At 44.7% G+C, this 26,413-nt stretch overlaps 2 protein-coding genes across 5 annotated transcripts in view; one reads left to right on the forward strand and one right to left on the reverse strand.

Annotated features, from left to right (window-relative positions):
* Positions 1–16,061, reverse strand: part of LOC130362248 (uncharacterized) — a 35,569-nt gene extending 19,508 nt beyond the window's left edge. Inside the window, exon 1 of one of the 3 annotated variants that reach the window (XR_008891332.1) lies at positions 13,590–13,682. Coding sequence is in view for 2 of the 3 variants with exons in the window: in XM_056566416.1 (XP_056422391.1) it covers positions 14,564–14,657 (94 nt within the window). In the remaining variant the exon portion in view is untranslated. Of the gene's footprint in view, positions 1–13,589; positions 13,683–14,563 lie in introns of those variants that run through there. The other 2 variants (XM_056566416.1, XM_056566425.1) reach the window with 2 other exon arrangements.
* UBE2D3 (ubiquitin conjugating enzyme E2 D3) overlaps positions 13,321–26,413 on the forward strand; it is a 61,754-nt gene continuing 48,661 nt past the window's right edge. Inside the window, exon 1 of one of the 2 annotated variants that reach the window (XM_056566450.1) lies at positions 13,321–13,372. Coding sequence is in view for 1 of the 2 variants with exons in the window: in XM_056566440.1 (XP_056422415.1) it covers positions 14,098–14,121 (24 nt within the window). In the remaining variant the exon portion in view is untranslated. Of the gene's footprint in view, positions 13,373–13,847; positions 14,122–26,413 lie in introns of those variants that run through there. The other variant, XM_056566440.1, reaches the window with a different exon arrangement.

A 26,413-nucleotide genomic window follows, 5' to 3' on the forward strand; every position in this document is an offset into this window, starting at 1 on the left:
ATTAAGGTGTTAAAGGGGTATTCCACTGCCTCAGCGTTCAGGATATTTTGTTCCGAACGCTGAGTGTGGGTGGTGGGGCTCGCGACGTCATGCCCCCCTCAATGCAAGTCTAAGGGAGGGCCATCATGCCCCTTCCCTTAGATTTGCATTGAGGGGACGTTTACGAGAGGCCTGGCTGTGACGTCACGAGCCCCGGCGCCCGCACGCTAAGGCAGTGGAGTACCCCTTTAAGGACACAGACCCATATGAGGCAATACCAAATATGTACTTCAAATACTGTGTCATTGCTGATGTCCACCACTACTAGGGGGGGGGTCCCTGGCTGCTGATAGCAGCCGGGACCGTGGTCTATAAAGCAAGCGCGTAGTTCAGACGGAACTCAGGCCTTCGCTAACAAGGCTTTTGTGAGCATTTTTGGGATTTCTTTAACCCCTTAAGGGCACAGGGTTTTTCCGTTTTTTCACCTTCTAAAAAATCATAACTCTTTCAATTTTGCACCTACAGACCCATATGAGGGCTTATTTTTTTTTACCACCAATTGTACTTTGTAATAATATCAATCATTTGACCACAAAATGTATGGCGAAACCAGGTGCACTTTTTGGCAAAAATGACAACACAATGGGGCGAGGGGATTTATCAAAGCTGTCTAATGTCACCTTTCATCTTACCATAAAACGTACAGCGCAACAAAAGAATTATTTGTGGTGGAAAATTGGAAAGAAAACCAAAATTTTGCAACTTTTTGGGAGTTTGTTTTAAAAACATACATGTTCTCTTTATTTTGTGGGTCAATATTATTGAAACCATACCAGTAGTTGCATTATTTTCTATTCATGTACTGCTTTTCAAAAAGTTTAACTTATTTTGCTAAAAAAAATAAAAAAAAGTATATTTAAATTTGATATGTAGCTTTTATCAGTACCAATTTTACATATATGACTTTTTGGTCACTTTGAAATCTTCTGAGATGTGAAGTGACCAAAAATTTGGGAATTTGTTATTTCTTTACATTTATGAACGTGGCAATACGAATATGTTTATTTTTTTATTAGTAAAAGGGGCTTAGGGAAAAGGGGGTGATTTTTTCTTTTTTTATGGAGGGGCTTGTTTACTTTTTTTTTTTAGCACCGATCAGTGATATCTGTGATCCATTTGTAGAGTCTATTAGAAGGAAGACCATATGGATAGATGGTATGAGAGGAGGCAAGACCTTTAGTCACCATCTTGACTCATCAGTCCCCTATAAAGGAAAACTGTCACTTGTGTTCTCCCGCACTATCCACAGGTACTGATTAAAATGAGCCCTACTTTGTCCGGATTTGCGTCACTGTTCTCCCGCAATTGTAGTTTTATCTGTTGAAATCTTCCTGTGACTGGCATGGGCGGGGCTTCGGCGCTTAACTGGCACTGACGTCAGCACCGCTTATGAATATTCATCCCCCCTCCCTCCAGTTCTCCCTCTCTTTGCCGCTCATAACTGGAGGGAGCGGGGATGAATATTCATAAGCAGCGCTGACGTCAGTGCCAGTTAAACGCCGAAGCCCCGCCCTTGCCAGTTACAGGAAGATTTCAACAGATAATAAAACTACAATTGCGGGAGAACGGCGGCGCAGATCCGGACAAGGTAGGGCTCATTTTAATCAGCGTCTCCTGCACTATCCACCAGTACCTGTAGATAGTGCGGGAGAAAACAGTGACAGTTTTCCTTTAATTGTGCTAAGTGTGGTCCGATGAGTCCCCCCAAGCCCCGCAGATACTTTAGATGCTGATTCTGCATCATTTCCGGTTCATTTACCATGGAGCAGAAAGGAGTCTCAAGAGAAATCCAGCAAGGAAATGTTGTCACTTAATTCTGTAGTGTGAACATTCCCTTACTCTTTTTTTCCCCATCTACAGAGCTAGATGAGGGCTTGTTCTTTTGCGGGGAACATTTTACGATAAAATGTATGGCAGTACATTTTAAAAAATATGAAACTGGGAGAAAAAAAAACATGCAATTTGCAACTGTTGGGGCCTTTAACCACTTAAGGACATAGGACGTGCAGGTACGCCCTGACGTCCTGGTACTTAAGGACACAGGGCGTACCTGTATGCCCGTAGGAATGTCGGTCCCCGCCGCATGCTGACCAGACTGGGATGCCTGCTGAAATCTATCAGCAGGCACCCTGTGCAAACCCCTGGGGGGGTCCTGACACCCAGCATGCACAAAGACTACCAACGGGCATGCTGGGAGTTGTAGCAGTGTGCCTCCAGCTGTTGCAAAACTACAACTCTCAGCAAGCCCTTCGACTGTCAATGCATGCTGATTGTTGAAGTTTTGCAAAAGCTGGAGACAAATTGGCTGTGAAACAGAGTTTGTGTCCTAACTTAGTGTTTTCGCAACCAGTGTGCCTCCAGCTGTAGCAAAAATACAACTCGCAGCATGCACTAAGAGACTGAACATGCTGGGAGTTCTAGTTTTGCAACAGCTGGAGGCACACTGGTTGTGAAACACTGAGTTAAGTAACAAACTCTGTGTTTCACAACCAATGTGCCTCCAGCTGTTGCCTAACTATAACTCCCAGCATGTATGGTCTGTCAGTGCATGCTGGGAGTTGTAGTTTTGCAACAGCTGGAGGTTTGAGTACATTCACACAGGCAGGTTTACAGCAAGTTTTCTGCTGCAAGTTTGAGAGGCGGCAAATTTTCTGCCGCAGCTCAAACTCCCAGCGAGAAACTCATGTTAAACCCCTGCCCGTGTGAATGTACCCTAAAAACACTACACTACACAAAATAAAAAGTAAAACACTACATATACACATACCCCTTACACAGCCCCCCCCCCCCCCCCATTAAAATAAAAAAATGTCTTGTACGGCACTGCAACAGTTTAGGGACACATATGGGGTATTTCCGTACTCGGGAGAAATTGCGTTACAAATTTTGAGTGGCTTTTTCTCCTTTTACCCCTTATGAAAAGGTAAAGTTGGGGTCTACACCAGCATGTTAGTGTAAACATTTTTTATTTTTCCACTAACATGCTGGTGTTGCCCCATATTTTTAACTTTCACAAGCGGTAAAAGGAAAAAAAGACCCCCAAAATTTGTAACGCAATTTTTCCTGAGTATGGAAATACCCCATATGTGGACGTAAAATGCTCTGAGGGCGCACAACAGGGCTCAGGAGTGAGAGCACACTATGTACATTTGAGGTCTAAATTGGTGATTTGCACAGGGGTGACTGATTTAACAGCGGTTCTGACATAAACGCGAAACAGTAAATACCCACATGTGACCCAATTTTGGAAAATACACCTCTCACGGAACGTGACAAGGGGTATAGTGGTATAGTGAGCCTCAACACCCCACAGGTGTTTGACTAATTTTCATTAAAATTGGATGTGAAAATGAAAAAATAATTTCTTCACTAAAATGCTGGTGTTACCCTACATTTTTCATTTTCACAAGGGAAAATAGGAAAAAAGCCCCCCAAAATTTGTAGCCCCATCTCTTCTGAGTAAGAACATACCCAATATGTGGATGTAAAGTGCTCTGCGGGCGCACTACAATGCTCAGAAGAGAAGGAGCGCCATTGGGATCTTGGAGAATGTGTCCGAAATTGAAGGACAAGGCCCCCATACTGCCAGAACAATGGACCCCCCTCACATGTGACCCCATTTTGGAAACTACACCCCTCATGTAATGTAATAAGGGGTACAGTGAGCATTTACGCCCCACAGGTGTCTGACAGATTTTTGGAACAGTGGTCTGTGAAAATGAAAAATAAAATTACCAAAGATCTGTCAAACGCCAGTGGGGTGTAAATGCTCACTGCACCCCTTATTAAATTCTGTGAGCGCACAGAAGGGGGCTTTATAAACGCACATGGCCCCCGACTTCTATTCCAACCAAATTCTCTCTCCAAAAGCTCAATGGCGCTCCTTCTCTTCTGAGCATTGTAGTGCGCCCGCAGAGCACTTTACATCCACATATGGGGTATTTACATACTCAAAAAAAACTTTAGCAGAAATTTGTCAAACACCTGTGGGGTGTTAAGGCTCACTGTACCGCTTGTTACGTTCCTTGAGGGGTGTAGTTTCCAAAATAGTATGCCATGTGTTTTTTTTTTTTCTTTGCTGTTCTTGCACCATAGGGGCTTCCTAAATGCGACATGCCCCCCAAAAAACATTTCTGCAAAATTTGCTTTCCAAAAGCCAAATGTGACTCCTGTAGTGTACCCACAGTGCAGTTGACGTCCACACATGGGGTATTTCCATACTCAGAAGAGATGGGGTTAAAGGTTTTGGGTGGCATTTTATCCTATTACCCCTTGTAAAAAATGTTAAATTTGGGGGAAAACCAGCATTTTACTGAAGAAAAAAATTAATTTACACATCCGATTTTAACGAAAAGTCATCATACACCTGTGGGGTATTAAGGCTCACTGGACCCCTTATTACGTTACTTGAGGGGTGTCGTTTCCAAAATAGTATGTAATGTTTTTTTTTTTTTGCTGTTCTGGACCATAGTGGCTTCCTAAATGTGACTATATAGCACTGATCCGTGTATAACACAGTTGTATAGAAGATATTCTCACTATAAATTTTAGTAAGCACTGATGAAGCAGTGAGATAATAATAAAACGTCACTTTTATTTCTCCATTTTTTTTAAACGTATTGACGAAAAAATTGGAAAAATGTATAAATTCACACAAAGTAATCAAAATATAGTGAATCACAAAAGATGTGCACAAAAAATGTCTTTAAGACACGATAAAAGTTCAGCCGCCAACTGCTGTAAGTAGTAGCACCCTGATTATGATTTAACCATATCCCGCTGGGCACACCTATAGCGTGGGCAGGAGAGGGATACCTTAGGTGTAGATTCCACTTTAGCAGTCATATATTGTTCCACACCAAAGTACATAGGTATTTCCATAAAAAAGACACAATCACTTGCAACTGCTGAGAATAGTACAATGCCGACCTACAAGGTGTCTTGTGCTCGTGTTCACACAGTCCGGTACCACAGTGTATCACAACTCACACCTAGGTAATTTACATTATCTATAACCAACTGCATGGACTGTATGCCTACAGAATTGATGTCTAAAAACAAAGCACCTTAATACGCTGAGCACACCGGCAGGATTCGATACGGACCTCTGAACCACCGTAAGGACTGCAATCCACCCGGTGGAAACACTGCTCTTAATGAGCCGGAGGACACATCCGTACGAAGCAAGCTCGGGATACCAGGTTTATACATCCTATCACTGCCTGAGATAGACTGTTACTTTGAATATGACCTTCCGCTGCTAAAGAATTACCTAGGTGTGAGTTGTGATACACTGTGGTACCGGACTGTGTGAACACGAGCACAAGACACCTTGTAGGTCGGCATTGTACTATTCTCAGCAGTTGCAAGTGATTGTGTCTTTTTTATGGATATACCTATGTACTTTGGTGTGGAACAATATATGACTGCTAAAGTGGAATCTACACCTATGATATCCCTCTCCTGCCCACGCTATAGGTGTGCCCAGCGGGATATGGTTAAATCATAATCAGGGTGCTACTACTTACAGCAGTTGGCGGCTGAACTTTTATCGTGTCTTAAAGACATTTTTTTGTGCACATCTTTTGTGATTCACCATATTTTGATTACTTTGTGTGAATTTATACATTTTTACAATTTTTTCGTCAATAAGTTTTTTAAAAATGGAGAAATAAAAGTGACGTTTTATTATTATCTCACTGCTTCATCAGTGCTTCCTAAATGTGACATTCCCCCCAAAAACTGTTTCAGAAAAACTCACTCTCCAAAATCCCATTGTCGCTCCTTCCCTTCTGAGCCTTGTAGTGCACATGCAGAGCACTTGACATCCATATATGAAGAATTTCCTTACTCGAGAGAAATTGGGTAACAAACTTGGGGGGGCTTTTTCTCCTTTTGTTCCTTTAACATAGTGGTAAATTTTCTGCGTTACTTGCATCCTTTCTTGGTGAAAAATCCCAAACTTTTATGAAAAATTTGAAAATGTTGCAATTTTTTTTACTTTCAAACTCTATGTTTATAAGGAAATTAGACATATCAAATAAATTATATATTGATTCACATATACAATATGTCTACTTTATGTTGGCATCATAAAGTTGACATGTTTTTACTTTTGGAAAACATCAGAGGGCTTCAAAGTTCAGCAGCCATTTTCAAATTATTCACAAAATTTTGTAAATCAGAATTTTTCAGGGACCAGTTCGGATTTGAAGGGCCTTCATATTAGAAATACCCCATAAATTACCCCATTACAGAAACTGCACTCCTCAAAGTATTCAAAATGACATTCAGTAAGTGTGTTAACCCTTTAGGTGTTTCACAGGAATAGCAGCAAAGTGAAGGAGAAAATTCTAAATCATCATTTTTTACACTTGCATGTTCTTGTAGACCCAGTTTTTTCATTTTTTACAAGGGGTAATAGGAGAGAAAGCCCCCCAAAATTTGTAACCCAATTTCTCTCGAGTAAGGAAATACCTCATATGTGGATGTCAACTGCTCTGTGGGTGCACTAGAGTGCTCAGAAGTGAAGGAGCGACAATGGTATTTTGAAGTGAATTTTGCTGAAATGTTTTTTGGGGGGCATGTCGCATTTAGGAAGCCCCTATGGTGCCATAACAGCAAAAATATAAAGAAAACACATGGCATACTATTTTGGAAACTACACGCCAAATTCCCCAAATTTACCATTTCTACAAAGGGTAATGGGAGGAAATGCCCTTCAAAATTTGTAACCCCATCTCTTCTGAGTATGGAAATACCCCATATTAGGACCTAAAATTCTCTGTGTGCGAACTACAATGCTCAGAAGAGAAGGAATCACATTTGGCTTTTGGAAAGCAAATTTTGCTGAAATGGTTTTTGGGGGGCATGTCGCATTTAGGAAGCCCCTATGGTGCCAGAACAGCAAAAAAAACAAAAAAAACACATGGCATACTATTTTGGAAACTACACCCCTCAAGGCATGAAACAAGGGGTCCAGTGAACCTTCACACCCCACAGGTGTTTGACGACTTTTCGTTAAAGTCGGATGTGTAAATGATTTTTTTTTTTCACTTAAGTGCAGTTTTTTTCCCCAAATTTACAATTTTTACAAAGGGTAATGGGAGAAAATACCCCCCAAAATTTGTAACCCCATTTCTTTTGAGTATGGAAATACCCCATGTTAGGATGTAAAATGCTCTGCTGGCACACTACAATGCTCAAAAGAGAAGGAGCGCCATTGAGATTTTGGAGAATTTGTTTGGAATGGAAGTCGTGGGCCATGTGCGCTTACAAAGCCCCCATGGTGCCAGAACAGTGGACCCCCCACATCTGACCCCATTTTGGAAACTACACCCCTCACAGAATTCAATAACTGGTGCAGTGAGAATTTACACCCCACTGGTGTTTGACAGATCTTTTGAACAGTGGGCTGTGCAAATGAAAAATAACATTTTTCATTTTTATGGACCACTGTTCCAAAAATTTGTCTGACACCTGTGGGGCATAAATTCTCACTGTACCCCTTATTACATTACATGATAGGTGTAGTTTCCAAAATGGGGTCACATGTGGGGGGGGGGGGGCGTCCATTGTTCTGGCACCATGGGGGCTTTGTAAACACATGTGGCCTTCAATTCCGGACACATTCTCTCTCCAAAAGCCCAATGGCGCTCCTTCTCTTCTGAGCATTGTAGTTTGCCCGCAGAGCACTTTACATCCACATATGGGGTATGTTCTTACTCAGAAGAAATGGGGCTACAAATTTGGGGGGCTTTTTTTTCCTATGTTCCCTTGTAAAAATGAAAAATGTAGGGTAACATCAGCATTTTAGTTTGAAAATAAAATGTTTCTAATTTTCCCGTCCAACGTAAATCCGTCAAACACCTGTGGGGTGTTAAGTCTCACTATAACCCTTGTTACTGTCCCACAGTGCTGACGGTAAATGTGTCCCTTAAATTGAAAGATGTTATGTTTCAAGATTAATTTTATGGCGTCCAGGAGGAATTTTTGTTGTAGTTTGGGCATGTTCTCATATGATTGCAGGTATTTGGAAACGGCGGATAATCCTAGGTCGTGCTGGATTATGGTGTATAGGGATGATATGTCCATTGTAAGGAATGAATAATGTTCTTTCCACTGCAGGTCAATGATAGATGAAATGAAGTAGCTGGTATCCCTGGTGTAGGATGGTAGGTTGCGGACATGTTTCTGTAAATGCCAGTCAATGTACTGAGACAGGTTGGATGTGAGGGAGTTGATCCCTGAAATTATTGGGCGTCCGGGTGGATGTGTGGGGTGTTTGTGGATTTTGGGTAAATGGTAAAAAAGTGGGATATCCGGTTCTGTTATGCTGATGAATTGATGTTCCTGTTTAGTGATGATACCATTCTGGAGACCTGAGTCAAGCAGGGTGGATAGTTCTTTTGAGTATTCTGTTGATGGATTTTTGTCTAAAACCTCGTAGAATAATGTATCTGATAAGTCGGTTGGATTCGGTGATGTAGTCTTCTAGATACATAATTACTATACCGCCGCCTTTGTCGGATGATTTTATTATGATGGAATCATCTGATGATAAGTTTTTCATGGCTCTCTTTTTATTATTTAAATTTTGTCTATACGTCCTGTTAGAATTTTTTGTTAAGTTTTCAAAGTCAGTAGATACCCCGGGCATAAAAGTCTCGATGAAGTTGCCTCTGTGTAGTATGGGGTAGTACGTGGATTTGGTTTTGAGTCCTGTATTGATCAGGGGTGGTTCAATAGGAATGGTGTATTCATTTTTGTAGAGGTGGTGTTTGGTTCATTATCTTGAAAATGTGGTAAGTTGAAGTGTCTATTCAGAGTCAGTTTACAGATAAATGCATTTAGGTCTAAAAATAAATCAGTCATTTGATCTATTCTAAGGACAAAAGGATAGTCCTTTGGAGAGGACTTGTAGTTCTGCGGGGTCCAGAGTTCTTTTCGATAAGTTGAATATTTTGATGGTGTCAGTCGTGATTTCAGAGTTGCCGGATATAGTTGGTGTATTAGTCTTTTTCAGTATCTTGTGAATTTTCTCTTTGTTGCGTCCTCCTCTTCTTCCTCTCTTTCTTTTCTTTTTGAGGTTTGTTGTGGCCGTATCGGTTCCGCCCGATGCACTGTTTCCATCGGTATAAGTCGGTGTTCTGGGGTCTGGCCCAGAGAGGGGGGGGGGGGGGGGGGGGGAGTCCTAAAAAAGAATCCGACATCAGAGTAAGGTTGCCCAGGGGTATTAGTGTGTTCTCCTTGGTGATAGAGTGAGCAAGGGAAATACTGCATGGTGTGTAGAATTGGTGGTTGGGATGATCTTGTGTAGAGGTGTCTCCAGTGGGTGTGATGCTCCCGTGGATGATAAGGGAGTCTTCGAAAATCTGGTCTTCGGTAGCTTCGATGGTATTGTACCGTTCTGAAGGGAGGCTAGGTTGAACCTCTGGTATGAGACGTAGTAATTCCTCTGGGATGAGCTCTCACTCCAGAGCCTTGTTGTGCGTCCGCAGAGAATTTTTACGCCCACCTATGGGGTATTTCCGTTTTCAGGAGAAATTGCGTTACACATTTTGGGGGTCTTTTTTTTACTTTTACCTCTTGTGAAAATAAAAAGTATCTTTTCATAAGGGGTAAAAGGAGAAAAAGAGCCCCGAAATTTGCAACTCAATTGCTCCCAAGTACGGAAATACCCCATATGTGGCCCTAAACTGTTTCCTTGAAATACGAAAGGGCTCCAAAGCGAGAGAGCGCCATGCGCATTTGAGGACTAGATTAGGGATTGCATAGGGGTGGACATAGGGGTATTCTATGCCAGAGATTCCCAAACAGGGTGCCTCTAGCTGTTGCTAAACTCCCAGCATGCCTGGACAGTCAGTGGCTGTCCAGAAATGCTGGGAGTTGTTTTGCAACAGCTGGAGGCTCCGTTTTGGAAACACTGCCGTACGATACATTTTTCAGTTTATTGGGGGGGGGGGGACAGTGTAAGGGGGTGTATATGTAGTGTTTTACCCTTTATTACATGTTAGTGTAGCGTTTTTAGGGTACATTCACACCGGCGGGTGTTTACGGTGAGTTTCCTGCTAGGAGTTTGCACTGCACCTCAAACCTGAAGCAGGAAACTCACTGTAAACCCGCCCGAGTGAATTTACCCTGTACATTCATATTGGGGGGGGACCTCCAGCTGTTGCAAAACTACAACTCCTAGCATGCACTGACAGACCGTGCATGCTAGGAGATGTACTTTTGTAACAGCTGGAGGCACACTGGTCGGAAAACCTTCAGTTAGGGTCTCTTACCAAACTCAGTGTTTTCCACCCAATGTGCCTCCAGCTGTTGCAAAACTACAACTCCCAGCATGTACTGATCGCCGAAGGGCATGCTGCGAGATGTAGTTATACAACAGCTAGATGTATGCAACTACAACTCCCAGCATGCCGAGACAGACGTTTGCTGTTTGTGTATGCTGGGAGTTGTAGTTTTGCAAGATTTAGAGGGCCACGGTTTAGAAACCACCGCACAGTGATCTCCAAACTGTGGCCCTCCAGATGTTGCAAAACTACAAATCCAAGCATGCCCAATCAGCAAACTGCTGTCTGGGAATTGTAGTTTTGCACCATCTGGAGGGCTACAGTTTAGAGACCACTGTATAGTTGTCTCCAAACTGCAGTCCTCCAGATGTTGCTAGGCAACAACTCACCAGCAGGCATCCCGGTTCAGTTGCCGCCCCGGTGAGCGACGGGGACTGGAATTCCCCTGAGTCCTTAAAGCGTAACGATCCAACAAAAAAACATTTTTTTTAATATAATCACTCAGTACCTAATCCTGACCATGTACATCTAATTTTTATGTGTCTAGCACCTTTTATTTATTTTTTTATTACACTTTTAATTTAGCTCACTAGTCTGAATTCCTCTGAAAGGGAGGGGGCGTGACCTCACATGTCCCTTAGCATTAGCAAAACTACAACTCCCAGCTTGTCCTCACTAACAGTGGGAGGATTTTACCCCCATAATCGCAATCGCACATTTTTCCCAAATCGTCCAGTCTCATTGAAATTCCTTGTCCAGGCAATGGCGAGCCACTGCATTGTGTTCAACACTTTCTCCCGTTTGACATCACCACTTCAATGATAAATGTTAATCCCTGCTTCAATTTCACTGCATGACGGGGGTGGAGACATCTGCCTAAGTGGCCTGCCTCCATGGAACAGAACAAAAGGATTTTAGCAACAAGAAAAATATCTCCTTAAAAGGAAAACGGTCACCAGTTCCCCCGCACTATAACACGATACACCAGGTTATAGTGCGGGTGAACAGGAGACCGATGCAGGGTCTCGGACTGCTATACCTACCTGCAGTCCACGTGACCGGCGCTTATGAATTTTTTAATCTAGCCAGCGGGCCCACCTCAAAGCGCAAGTGAGCGCTGCAAGAAGGGGTACCTTTGGAGGATCGGGGCTCTGGACTGCAGGTAGGTATAGCAGTCCGAGAACCCGCATCAGTCTCATGTTCACACGCACTATGACCCAGTGTATCGGGTTATGGTGCGGGTGAACTGGTGATCGTTTTCCTTTAACAACTGCACCGATTTTTGCATGGTAAGCAGTGTTAGAAGAGGGGGTCACCTGCATTATCCACCTTTATATTCAGGTAAGTGCGGGTAACCCTGCTGTCAGTTTCCCTTTAAATTTTATGGTAAAACTGATGTTAGCTTACAGTGATAACCAATTTATATATTGAATAACATTGATCAGTTAGATTGGTGCTCTGCTGCTACAGCCAGCGGCAGGCTATATCAGTAGATCCTACCATGACAGGTTTTCAGAAGGCCTCCGGGAGCTGAGGTAACATAGGCAGAGATGTCAAACAGGCACTTGGCTGGTACCTCTCCTGTCATCTTAATCTAGCCTAAGGATGGTTTCACGGTTGCATTTTACTGTATCTATATTACCTCTGTAAATCTCAGCCCAAATAAGTTTCCAATTACCTTAAGGGTATGTTCACACTGAGGAATTGGAAAGGAATTTACTAGAGTAATTCCGCTCGCTTATTCCTCTCCAATTCAGTCAGCAGTGAAAAGCCCAATAGAGTTTAACTGTATTTCCGCTCCTGAATTCTGTTCCGCATGAAAAATTTACATGTTCTTTCTTCAAGCGGAATCCGCATCTTTGTCCCATAGAAATCAATTACATTTTTTCAGCCCAACGCCATTCCGCGAAAATAAAACCCCCACAAAACAATTTCCTCATATTTCCAGGCAAAATTCTGCGCGAAAAAAAAAAAACACAGAAATTCTTCTGCAGAATTTTTGAGCGAGAATTCCTTGCCAATTCCTCAGTGTGACCATACCCTTACTGACAGCTATTAGTATAGGTCGGCAGGGACTTGTGGCCCTAAATGCCCATATAACCTAGTCTGTATCATGCCCGTGAGAAACCATCCTTAATTTATAATACTGAAGGTATGTTCACGTCCATGTTCAGCACCTAATATCTACTTTTCAGTACATAGGGGAAGAATTTATCATTATCTTTGGAGGTTTTTTTTTTTTTCTGGTTTATTTTTGCCACAGATGATTGGCACAAATTATTGTGTCAAAAGTGTGCAGTTTTTGAAACAGAAATTTGTAAGGCATTCTACACTAGTCAAAAAATTTTTGGGATTGGTTTGTAGTGTGGTTAACAAATTTACTATGTAGGCTTTTTCAGAAAGTCACAGAAATCTGGCAGACAGCCCTCAGAAGACCCGAACCTACATTTAGAAAACAGCCTGAGCAGGATAAGATTTTGTTTAATCTGTGCCAAACTTACCAAATTCTGTGGGCCAAATTGATAAATTTAGCACATGTCCACCAAAATAAATACAGAAAAAAAAAAAATTATATATTACATTATATATATATCCCAACCACTTCTGATAAATTCACCCCCATAATGCTCTACTATACATATGCTGCCACCAAACAATTCGCTATTAGTATACACTTTCTATTCAAACGTAATGACGTCACCCTCAGAATAAATGATACAGCGCAGCTACACCCGTATAAGGAGGTGAGTAGGATTCCTCCCCCTTATGTAATACACCCGTCAGTGGGCAGACACCACAGCCCGTACAGTCAGTTTCACGTCCTCCCGCCACTTGCACGCAAGGCGCCATCGGCGGCGATTACAAGCTGCTCCTTAAACGTCACATTGGTCAGACACGCCCATTCCGTGCTCGCGCCTAGCAACGGACTCGCGCTTTTCTGGACGTTTCTGTGACGCATCGTGTGCGCGGATTCCAGATCCCGCATATGTCAGGCAGCAGAGCCCCTCCCACATACACAACAGTATCAAGCCGCGGTGGGTAATGGGGTGTAATGGCGCCGGTATAAAGGTCTCGCAGGATAATAAACTACCGTTCACTCTGAATAGTAGTTCTAAGTAACTGACCACCCTTTTACCGCTACGTCATTGAGCCGGTGACGCACTGCCGCAACTCGTTGCATAACACCGGACTCCGCCATTACAACAGAGTAAAAAAACCTGAGGGTGTGAGAACCGCCGCTTCCGCTCGTACCCCCGCAGTGTGACATCACACTTCACACATTGCCATGTTTTGTTCTTCCCACAGCTGTCAACCCCACAAGCGGCGGACACCAGCACGTCAGCAGGAACCGCCCCCAAGCTGAGGCCTTGCGTTTGGCACCCACGTGACCCAAACTGGGCGTGTCTTACGTAAAAGGAAGAGAGCGCGCTACACACCGCAGCTCAGCCAGTGACGTATAGGTGTGCGTGGCCGGGCTAGCCCGAAAGTGGTCAAGCTGAGGACAGAGCCCTGTAGCGGGGGAGGGGCGAGTACATAAGGAAAAGTCACCCGTTGGGTTAGTTAGTGCTTCATAGACACCCGCCTTCATTAAACCCCCCTCCCACCTGCGACGTGTGTGGGCGGCTCCGGGTAGTAGCGTGTCCCGGATATTGTAGGGGGGGCACCACCACCTCCTCTTTCTCCGCCTCTTCCTCGGCTCTCTCCTCCTCCGCCCAGCTCGCCCGAATACCCGCCCGGCACCGGCAGCAGCGAGAGCATCATGGCGCTGAAGCGGATCCACAAGGTGAGAGGGGCCGCCTGTATGGCTCTCCTATATGTATAGCTATGTAATCCTACTATGGAGGCTCTGGCCTCTCGGAATATCCGCCCTGCGCCACACCAGACACCCGCCTGGTCATCCTGCCTCTCCTCGGATGGTCGGAGATGAAGGGTGCTCTTAGTGTGGCCGAGCGGTTCCATGAGGCAGGTGTGATGGGCGCGGGAGCCCACGGGCTCATCCGCACACTGAGGAGGTCGCCTCCCCATCCCCCACGTTGCCCGTTCGGTAGGTTGTGTGGTCGGTGTGAGGGAGCGACTATCATGGCCCGGCTCGGGGAGCGGAGACAGTCGTGTATACTAACAGCACTGCTGCTCCCTCCCATGGCTGATCCCGCAGTATAAGATGGCGGCGCTGCCTCTGTTGTTGCCGCACACAGCGCGATGGGTAACACTATCGTAGGGCTCACCCGGCCGCCATTCCTCTGTACTCTCCATGGCTCGGCGCAAGCTGCTCTCCCCCCGTGTTCTGACCCCGGTACCGCAGGGTGATTGGCTGCACATGTGTCCGGCTGGCCGCGCAGGCCTCTGGATTCCCTCTTAGAACCCCATTGCTCCAGATCTCCAGTCACTGCTATCTATGATGACACCAGGCCGCGTCCTGTCACCCGTGACACTGCTATAGGAACCTTACTATTGTGCTACAGACAAATCCCTTACTTCCTCCTTTGTGTTGTCTTTATACTTCAGATTTCACTTCCTTACCAGGGGCCTGTGAAGCCATTATCTCCCGGTTTACTGGCCTTGCCCTGTGTCTGCTAGCAGCCAGCCATTGCCTGCTGTGTTTAAGCCATTTAGATACATCATATTATCATAGATCTGGAACATTCTAAGTGCTATACTATGACACGTATGGGGTAAGACTATGGCAGCAGGTGCCTAGTGAATTCTAACCAACACTTACTACTTGTTGTTCAGGTGTAAACAAGTCTTAACTCCTAGTTGGGCTTTTTTTTTTTGGCAAACGTCATGGCTTCCATACATATGTGGTTATGTTAGATCAGAATCACTTATCCTATAAAAAATGGAAGGAATGGAGAAGAAATTGCTTTTGTAAGTAGGGCTGTAAACTATGGTGGTGCTGCCACTAAAGTGGGTATTCGTGTTCTGAAAAATGTTGCTGACACATGAATTAAAATTCCCCCCCCCAATCTCCTCCTGTGCAGGACCTGTCCCGTCAGCTCACCACTGGCCAGAGATGTCTTGTCACTCAGTGACTGGTGGAGCGGACTCTTCCTGAACCAAGGCTTTTCACGGCCCCAACAGCTTAATCTCTTTAAAACACCAGAATATTTGTTTAAAGGCCATGGTCACTTTTTGAAAAGAGAAGCAATTTCTGTTCATGCCCTTCATTAAAAATATTGCTTGCTTTTGCTTCTATTGCCCTTTACAATGGGTCTAAATTCTAGTTTCTCTTTATACTCAAGTGATTCTCCTCAGAAGACTGCCTTTTGTTTGCTCACCTTTCTCTCCTGCCTGTTTGAGGGGTCTACCATGTGTCTGAACATCCTCCTCACCTCCTGCAAGCTGATCGGGATGCTGCGATTTCACAGCGGCGGTCCCAAACAGCACCACTGAGCTAACCGGCAATTTTTACTTTTGATTTAGACTTGGCGATCAAGTTTGATCACTGCAACTAAAGGGATAATGTCGAACATCAGCCCAATCGGCTATGTCCAGCATTAGCCGGGGGACCTGGTTGCTTATAGCTACCGGGTATGATGCGCGCTCACCTGCTTAGCGTGCATCATACCCCGGGAGCCACAAATGGATGTGAATGTATTTCCATTGGCGCCAAGGTGTTAAAGGATATGGATGAGTAGACTGGGATGCCCTGCGACCTGTAGAACAGTGCCCCTTGCTGTCAGTGAGAAGCGCACATCATCTACCGGTAGCCTGCACGAGCGCCATTCATTTTTATTGGAGCGCCAAAGATGTCCAAGTGTTGTGTTTGAGTCTCTTTGATGCTCCCTTTGAGTCTCCTTGATGCTGCAGATGATACACGCTCCATACATTTCTCACAGAGACACTGGTCCAGTTCCAGAGGTTGTTTGGTCCCAGCAATCGGACCCCTGTGATCAGCTCTTTATCCCCTATCCTGTTGGCAGTGCTAGCCAACTCAGTATGGGAAAAAAGTGGTACTGGTATATACAGCTCATGGTGCAAAAAATTAGTCCTATTACAGCCCCGCATATGGAGATAAATAAACTTTTTTTCTTTATAGGTCAGAATAGGGAAATTTTGAACAGGTTTATTTTAATCATTTTTATTACAAAGCAGTGCAATAGTAAAGGGAATGGATATGGGAACATGGGTGTCATGTCAACCCACAGGGTAGAGAGCATCTAATTTTTTATCATAAAGCACATTGCCCCAGTGCACTTTAAAGGGGTACGCCGGCCCTAAGACATCTTATCCAAAGGATTAGGGCATAAGATGCCTGATCGCTGGGGACCCCCGCAATCTTTCATGCAGCACCCCACTTTCATCAGTCTCTGGAGCGAACATCGCTCTGGGTCTGATGAATCATCATTACTGGGCCGGAGTATCGTGAAATATTTTCTGTAAATATTGCTCCTATGAATGCATTTTAGTGAGAAAATGGTACAGAATAAAAACAGGGAATACATGGTTATGAGAATTCTCAAATTGTTAGTGTACTAGATTATATTATGTAGTGTGTATGTATGTGATATAGAGATATATATATATATATATATATTCTCAACGTATGTGTATGTTCCAGCATCACGTCCAGACGGCTAAAGATATTAACATGAAACTTGTCACACATGTTACTTATGTCAACAACAAACATAGGATAGGTGATTTAACCCTTACTCACCCCCATTTGCCAGGGGCAGAGTTTGTTTAAAGTCCCATACAAGTAAATGGAAAATAAATGTTACTTGGTCACATGTTACTTATATGTCCATTTAAAATATAGGATAGTTAGATTAACCCTTAACTACCCCCATTTGTGAGGGTCGGGTTTTTGTTTAAAGTCCCATGCAAATCAATGGGAAATGTAGGTTTTCACATAACTTCTGTACGGCTGGAGAAATTTCAATACCTGGTACGAATTTTACGGGATGGGATTTGAAGTCAAAAGCTTCCTCCTTTGTTGATTTTTCTCCCCAACGATGAGGAAGGAAAAACCGGGCAACGCCGGGTATTCAGCTAGTGTATAGATAAAACTATAGTGTTTTTGACTCATTAAGAGACATGGATGCATTTTGAAATTGCTACTATTTATAAGATGTACTTTGACTTAACCCGTTAGGGACAGAGGGCATATGGGTACTACCCTGTATCTTAGTCCTTAAGGACTGAGGGCGTACCTGTACGCCCTGATACAGCTAACTGGGTTTAAACCGTTTTCACGAGCGGAGAACGGGTTAAACCCCGTGGGTCCCAGTTGCAACGGGCAGCCAGGACCCACAGCTAATGCCGGGCGCTGACTATCTGGCAGATGCCTGGCATTAACCCTTTAGACGCCGCAATCAAAGTTGATTGCGGCGTCTAAAGTAAAACTATCCCGGCAGCTCAGCGGGACTATAGCGACAGAATCGCGATGTCCATATCAGCTTATGGACGATCGGAGGGTCCTCACCTTCTTCCTCGTCCGATTGGCAGTCTACTGCTCCATGCCTGGAGCAGGTTGCTGGTTACACTGATCTATGCTATGCTATGACATAGCATTGAACAGTGTATGCAATCAAGATTGCATGGTATAGCCCCGTAAGGGGCAAAAAAAGTGGTTAAAAAAGAATAAATGTGAATAAGCCCCCCCTTTTAATAAAAATTGAAATCACCCTCTTTTCCTATTTAAAAAAAAAAAATGGAATAATCATTTGGTGCCGCCGCGTGCGTAAGTGTCAGAACTATTAAAATATAAGGTTAGCTAAACCACACGATGTACACGTAAAAAAAATTTGTGCATTTTTGGTCACTTCATATTAGGGATCGACCGATTATCGGTATGACCGATATTATCAGCCGATAATCACGATTTTGGGCATTATCGGTAATTACCTTGCCGATAATGCCCCGCCTCATCGCACCCCCCACCGTAGTGCTGGGCGGTATACCGGTATGGATTTTTGCCCATACCGCTATACCGGTCGGGCCCCTCCCCCACCCTCAGTCAATAAAAAATAAAACTTACCCGTAATGGGGGTGGTCCGGGCCATCCATCCATCCTTCCTGTAGTGTCCGGGGGCATTCTGGGTGGAGGGTGAACCGGTCCGGGCTGTCCTTCTCCGGCGGTCATCTTCTCCACTCCGGGCAGGCTCCAGCCTAGTAGCTGCATAGACGCCGCTACGCCGTGACGTCAGGTGCGTCTCTGCGCACGGGCGTCACTGCGCAGCAGCGTACTAGGCCGGAGCCTGCCCGGAGTGGAGAAGATGACCGCCGGAGAAGGACAGCCCGGACCGGTTCACCCGGAACGCCCCCGGACACTACAGGAACGATGGATGGCCTGGACCACCCTGACAGGTAGGGGAGAGAAGCGGGTGGTGGCGGCGGCCTATGGCACCGCAAAAGCCACTGTAGTGCATTGATTTAAAGCGCCCGCTTTAAATCAATGCTCTGCAGCGGTGTCGAGGGGGGATAAATAGCCGATAACTTATACCGGAATATCGGTATAAGTTATCGGCTATCGGCCCTAACCTCCACCGATTATCGGTATCGGCCCTAAAAAAAAAACGATATCGGTCGATCCCTACTTCATATACCATAAAAATATTAATAAAAAGGGATCAAAAAGTCCCATCAAAACAAAAATAACAAAAACTAGACTACGGCACAAAAAATATGCCCTCACATAGCCCTATACATGGAGAAATAAGTTATAGGGGTCAGAAGATGACCATTTTTAAACATACTAATTTTGGTGCAAGTAGTTCGATTTTTTATTTTATAGTAAAATGAATATAATCTACATAAATTGGGTATACCAATTTTACGCCACAATTTTTTTTTCCCCACTGCAGATTGTTTTATAAAATAAGTAAGGTCATTACAAAGTACAATTGGTGTTGCAAAAAATAAGCCCTTACAGCGGTGTGGAATTTTAGTAAAAAACTACTTGTCCACGGGAATAAAACGGAGCAAAATCTACTTGTCCCACATGACGATCCACTTGTCCGTGCCAATTTTCGCTTTTGCTCTTGTTTTTTCCTCCTCGCCCTATAATAGCCATAACTACCTACTATGATACCTTTTGAATTTTTCCATACATATGCTCCAAAACAAAAAAATATAGTGGAGAGGTGAAATTGAAATAGTAAAAGATAATTTAGCAAATTTGGTTTTCTTTTCTACACCATTTACCTTGTGGTTGAGCTATTATTTTGATACTTTAGGCTGTCCTGATTACAGTAATACCAGATTTGTATAGTTTCCATCATGTTTTACTAATTTAAAAAAATACGGGCCGCATACGGCTGGGAGGAGCTAAAGCCTTGCGCTCCCTGCCGTATGCCACCCGTATGTAATTCAGTTCAATGAGCCGACCGCTGACGTCAGTTCATTTTTGCCCCCTATGCGGTTTTCCACCGCACCTCAAACCGCGGTCAACCACGGTTTTAGGTGCGGTGGGAGAACGGCATACGTGGCAAAAATGAGCCGATCGGAGTCACTTTCACTCCGGTCGGCTAATTGAAATGAATTACGGGTGGCATACAGCAGGGAGCGCAAGGTTTTAGCTCCTCCCAGCCGTATGCGGTTCCGTATTGGTAAAAACGTGATGTGAACCCAGCCTGAAAAGCGGACAGGAATCTTGAACGAACACTACAGATTTCTGTATGAAATTTGCCTTAATGCAAACTGGCTGCATTCACATGTGCATAAGGGTGCAAGTCCCAGCTCAATGGCTTTCAGTGACCTGAATTGTTGACATTGTAGATTACTATGATTATTTTGGTTTGGGGCTAGACTTGTGATCAGGCTGTGACTTGTCCATATTATGCATATGTGAATGTGACCTATACTGTGTGGGTATCTTAATCTAGGCTTTAACTAATGGGGTTACTCCTTTTAACCACTTTATGTTGTGACAAAAGTATTCATCAAAGGTGAGTGCTTCTTTTTACACACTGACAAATGCATAGCTCACCATGATCTTGAAGGTACTACCACAGTACATGTAGCACAGTAGCATGTGCCAGTTTCTTGCAGAGTTGTTTGAGTACAAGTCGCTTTGTCAGCCCATTTGTGCCCAGAGATGCAATTGCTGGGGTATGGTGGAAGCCAGGGGCTGTCATTGAAAATCTTCTAGCACCCTAGTTTGACAAGGCGAAATTAAGACCAATCAATAAAAAAAATATCCCCCACTAAAAGTAATGTTTTGTTCCGAAAAATAAGAGACGGTACCGCTGAAATTTTAACTGGAAAACCCCTATTGTGTATGGTGGGGAGAAAACAAGCAAAACAGTCGGTGTCGGTGATGGGACTCGGGACCCCCGGACAGGCAGGGGGAGAGAAGGGGGCTGCGGCGGTGGTCAATGGCACTGCAAAAGCCGCTGCAGTTCATTGATTTAAAGCGCTCGCTTTAAATCGATGATCTGCAGCGGTGTCGCGGGGGGATAAATAGCCAATAACTTGTACCAGAATATCGGTATAAGTTATCTGCTATTGGCCCTAACCTGCACCGATTATCGGTATCGGCCCTAAAAAAAAATATCGGTCGATCCCTACCTTGTGGTATGGGAAGGATTAATAAAATTATGTACCACAATAGAGTGCAAATAACCTACCTCTTATCCTTGTCAGCTGAAAATTTTAATTATAGCTCTTATAATGAAGTGATGTAACAAATAGCTATACTTAAGTCTAAGATGGGTTGGTCCTTAAAGGAAACATCTCACTATGAAAATTCTATCTAATTTATCGCCATTATGTAAAAGCCATTGTTTTAGTAAGAGCAGAAGTCAAACTTTATAGTCTTTTCTGGAGAGGTATGTAGAATCCTGGATACGGGGTGACTGAATATGAGATTTATCAAAACCTGGGTGGAGGAGTGGTGGGGAGGGAGAGATATACCGATATTCCGGTATAAGTTATCGGCCTCAAAGTTTACAGATTATAGCTATCGGTCGATCCCTAGTAACTGCATCATTAAGTTACATTCTCAAGTTACAAGCCAGCTTGGACGCATTGAATGTCTGGGCATCCACTTGGCAAATGAGGTTCAATGTGGATAAAAGTAAAGGTATGCATCTGGGTACTAATAACCTGCATGCAACAGATGTCTTAGGAAGGGTTAAACTAGGAGTCAGTGGTAGAGAAGGATCTGGGTTTACTTGTAGCTCATAGACTACAGAACAGTGTGCAATGTCAGGCAGCTACTTCTGTAGCCAGCAGGATATTGTCATGTACAACTATTGTAGTCGTGTGGACCTGCAGAATAAAGCTAACATTTCTTTATTTTACCAAAAAGTGCATTGCATAGAAACAGAAGCCCCCAAAAGTTGCAAAATGGCTTTTCTTTTTCAATTTGTCCCACTACTTTTTTTTTTTTCCCCTACATTTACCGTATGGGATACATAATGTTATATTTTAATTGTACAATTACGCATGCAGCAATATTAAATGTTTATTATGTTTACATGTTTTTATATAGGAAAAGGGGTGATTTGAACTTAACATGGAAGGGGTTAATGTGTGTCTAACTTTTATTAACTTTTTTTTTTCTTTTAACACTTAGACTTTTAGGAGGAATCATTTGATTCCTCATGCAGATCAATAGAGTTCTATTGAACTCCATTGATCTGTGTGCTCTGCGATCCATTGATAGAGCCTGGTCCAGCCAGGCTCTATCAATGACAGAGCCACAGACACCAAGGAACAGGTAAACCCTCCGGCTACCTCTATAGTCGATCACGTTGTGGGGGAGCAATGTAGCCCACCAGGGAGCATTCACATGTCCCTTTAGACGCTGCGATCTAAAGGGTTAATAGCCAGCTGTGGCGATCGCTGCATGCTGGCTATTAGCGGCGGCCCCTGGCTATTGAAATCAGCTGGAGTCTGCAGAGTATGGAGCAGGCAGGAGTCCGGAACCCGCTCCATACACTCAGCACTGCTGCGCTTGTCAGGTCTGCCCCTGCCAGCCCGATGCCGGGCTAAGGGTCAGAAAATTCACCTGCCCGGCGCCCGAAACTGCATGTCCCGGGCGTCGGACGATAGGAATTCCACATCCCTGTTGATGCTATGGACTGGCCCACCCGTTCCCCAGACCTGAATCTGATTGAGCACATCTGGGACATCATGTCTCGCTCCATCCACCACAGACTGTCCAGGAGCCACCTCATCAGGAGCATGCCCAGGTATTGTAGGGAGGTCATACGGGGACGTGGAGGCCACACACACACACACACACACACACACACACACACACACACACACACACACACACACACACACTACTGAGCCTCATTTTTACTTGTTTTAAGGACATTACATAAAGTTGGATCCGCCTGTAGTCTGGTTTTCCACTTTGATTTTGTGTGACTCCATATCCAGACCTCCATGGGTTGATATATTTTATTTCCATTGATAATTTTTGTGTGATTTTGTTGTCAGCACATTAAACTATGTAAAGACTTAAGTATTTCATACGAATAGTTCATTCATTCAAATCTAGTATGTGTTATCTTAGTGTTCCCTTTACTGTTTTTGAGTAGTGTCCATTCTATGCTTAGGTGCAATCCTATAATTAGAGCAGGGTTACAGGTTATGCAAAATATTTTGCCACAAAGATAAATATCTGTAGTATTGTTATTGCTCTATATAATTTTTTGGCTGTCGCTGTCACATTGAGATGACATGGCAGTATTAGAGCAATGTAGATGCAGATTGGTGGGGATCTGCCAGAAGTGGCTGCTTTAAATCATGTAACTCCAGCAGCTTCTATGGGGCCAGAGTTTCACCGCTGTCAAATTACTATGTCCCTCCCCGGCTTTCATATTTACCGGTCCTGTGGGTGCACTCCTGCAGGCTACAGTGGTGTCCTACGCTGTCTCTGTGAACTGCACATTGATCAGTGATGTTGCGTTGAGGACGTCACTCGTCAGTGAGCAGCCTACAGCTACAGTGCAGAACGTTGCCGGTGCCTGCAGTAGTGCTCCCACAGGGCAGGTAAATATGAATGCCGGGGATGGGAGAGTGACATAGGAATCGGGCAGCGGCGGGACTTTAAATCAATGCACTGCAGTGGCTTTTGCGGTGCCATAGGCTGCCGCCGCCACCCGCTTCTCTCCCCCTGCCTGTCCGGGGGTCCTGAGACCTATCGCCGCACCGCACCGGCCCCATTGCCTCCCCCATCCCAGCTTTTATAATTACCTGTTCCCGGGGTCCACTCCACATCTGGCTCCGGTGGCGTCCTCCTGAACTGTCACTGTGCGCGGTGACATCACGTCGCGCACGTCACTCATCATTGCTCACAGCGTAACGCAGGACGCAGCAGGAGCAAGAAGTAGCGTGGGCTCCGGGAACAGGTAATTATAAAACCGGGGATGGGGGCGGGTCGGGGGGAGGGGCATTATCGGCTTATTGGCAAGGTAATTGCCGATATTGATGATGCCCAAAATCGTGATTATCGGCCATACTGGTAATTGGTCGATCCCTACTACATATACGTATGTAAAGGATGCCAAATGTGCTGTATATAAGTAAAATAACTTGCATCCCTGTACTGTTCCTCTACCCCTTGGACCTGATCACTTTTTGGTTTCCTCTCTGAGCTCTTACCCTGCTGTAGCCAGGCAACAGAGCGCACACTATCCCACAATTCCCATTGCTTGCATGTGCATTGGATACTGCCATTACCTTCAGGAGACTGCAGTTCCACTGAGCATGTGACCTAACTTTTATACGTCCAACCCAAGGGCATCTTAACAATGAAGGTATACATAGGGATTAGTAGCCTTATCTCCCACAGGACGTTTTCAGAAATGCCTGAACATTAAAGGAGACGGTCATTCTGTTCACCCACACTAAACTCAATACACTAGGTTATAGTGTGGGTGAACAGGAGTCTGAGGGGGTCGCTGACTAAAATGGGTTCCTTTGGTCCGGATACATGTCCCACCAAAGATCCGCTTCTATCGTTGCTGAACTGTGTGCTGGAGCCTGGCCCCATCAGCTCTTTGAAGTCAATAAGCAAAACTGGCTGCAGAAAACACACAGCAAAACATGCATATGTAACCCGACCTTTTAAAATGTTTGTTTAAACATAATAGGGGATATTTATCAAAATCTGTCCAGAGGAAAAGTTGCTGAGTTGTCTATAGCAACCAATCAGATCTCTTCATTTTTGAAAGGCCTCTGAAAAAACAAAGAAGCGTTCTGATTGGTTGCTATGGGCAACTCAGCAACAAGTTTTGATAAATCTCCCTAGTGCATCATTATTTCTAAATGGGGAAATCTCTTTAAGGATGTGTTCACACTAGGGATCGACCGATATCGTTTTTTAGGGCCGATAATCGGTGGAGGTTAGGGCCGATAGCTTATACCGGTATAAGTTATCGGCTATTTATCCCCCCTCGACACCACTGCAGGTCATTGATTTAAAGCGGGCGCTTTAAATCAATGCACTGCAGTGGCTCTTGCGGTGCCATAGGCCGCTGCCGCCACCCGCTTCTCTCCCCCTACCTGTCAGGGTGGTCCGAGCCATCCATACATCCTTCCTGTAGTGTCCGGTGGCATACTGGGTGGAGGGTGAATCGGTCTGGGCTGTCCTTCTCCGGGGGTCATCTTCTCCACTCCGGGCAGGCTCCGGCCTAGTACGCTGCATAGACACGGCGGTGCGGGGGCAGGGCATTATCGGCAAGGTAATTGCCGATACCGATAATGCCCAAAATCGTGATTATCAGACGATAATATCGGCCATACCGATAATCGGTCGATCCCTAGTTCACACGCTCGTAGCTAGCTGCGAGTTACCCTACCATTGATTTAAATGGGCACTATTGAGGACTGTCTGTGGACCCATTCAAATCAAAGGTAGTGTAACTCGCAGCAGGTTTCCTGAAGCGTGAAACCCTCTGCTAGTAGTAACATGTGAACACAACCCTAATGTTGTATTCACACGTACAGTATTCTGCAAAGATTTGATGCTGCAGATTTCAATGTAAATTAAATGACTGAATACAGTTTCAAATTCTGTACATGTGAATAGACCCTCATGAAATTTTTTTTTTAAAAGTGGTTATATATGTATATTTGTATATTTTGTGTGTGTGTGTGTGTATGTATATTTGTGTGTATATATTTAGTATGTATGTGTATCAGGGCTGGGCAGTATGACCAAATATGTGTATCACGGTATTAACTTATGGCGGTTCCACGATATGTAACTGTATTCCCCCCCCCCCAAAAAAAAAATTATCAGCAGAGCACTGTGCTGTCCCCATCAGGGTAAATACTCACATATCACCCGCAAGCGCTGCCCTCCTTGTCGCTGTACACTGTATTCCTAAGCCCGGGCTGCAAAAGGTAAACAAAAGAAACTTTAACGCACGTTCCTATGTCTGCCTTACGCTCTTCCTGGGGACGGGAACTAGGGATATTCTTTTTTTTTTTGGGGGGGCAGATACTGATAATCTGTGGCATTTCAGGCCGATAGCCGATAATTTATACTGGAATATCGGTATAAGTTATTGGCTATTTCTCCTCTCTTTTCTCTCCCCCCCCCCCCCCTCAATGCAACGTCACTGTCGGTGCGCACAGCGACAGCTCAGGAGCCAGAAGTAGCGCTGACCCCGGGAACAGGTAATTATAAAACCGGGGAGGCAATGGGGCAGCGGCAGTCTCTGGGCGATGCGGGGGGTGCGCATCATCAGTAATTGCGGATATCTATAATCCGACGATCCCTATCACCGGACGCAGCGATGTAAGAAGCTAGCCGGTGGGCTCAATCTAATCACCGGCCGAGGTGGAACATCGCTGCAGCCTGTGATAGGCTGATTGCTGTCCGACGTTACCGTCCCTAGGAAGCTGGTCCGGACCGACAGGGAAGGTGAGTTAGTTTATTTTGTTTAGCTTTTGCAGCCCGGGCATAGGGATACAGCGTACAGAATGTCAGCACCGGCAGCCCGCAACAAACAGGAGGACGAGGAGGGCAGCACTTGCGGGTGATGTGAGAATTTACCCTGATGGGGACAGCGCAGCGCAGTGCTGGGCTGATAATTAATTTGGGGGGGCACGGCGGCAGCACAGCATTCGCGGGTCACATATGATTAGTTCCCCGATGTGGGGAC

The sequence above is a fragment of the Hyla sarda genome, chromosome 1 (assembly GCF_029499605.1).
Source record: "Hyla sarda isolate aHylSar1 chromosome 1, aHylSar1.hap1, whole genome shotgun sequence".
Lineage (NCBI taxonomy): Eukaryota > Metazoa > Chordata > Amphibia > Anura > Hylidae > Hyla > Hyla sarda.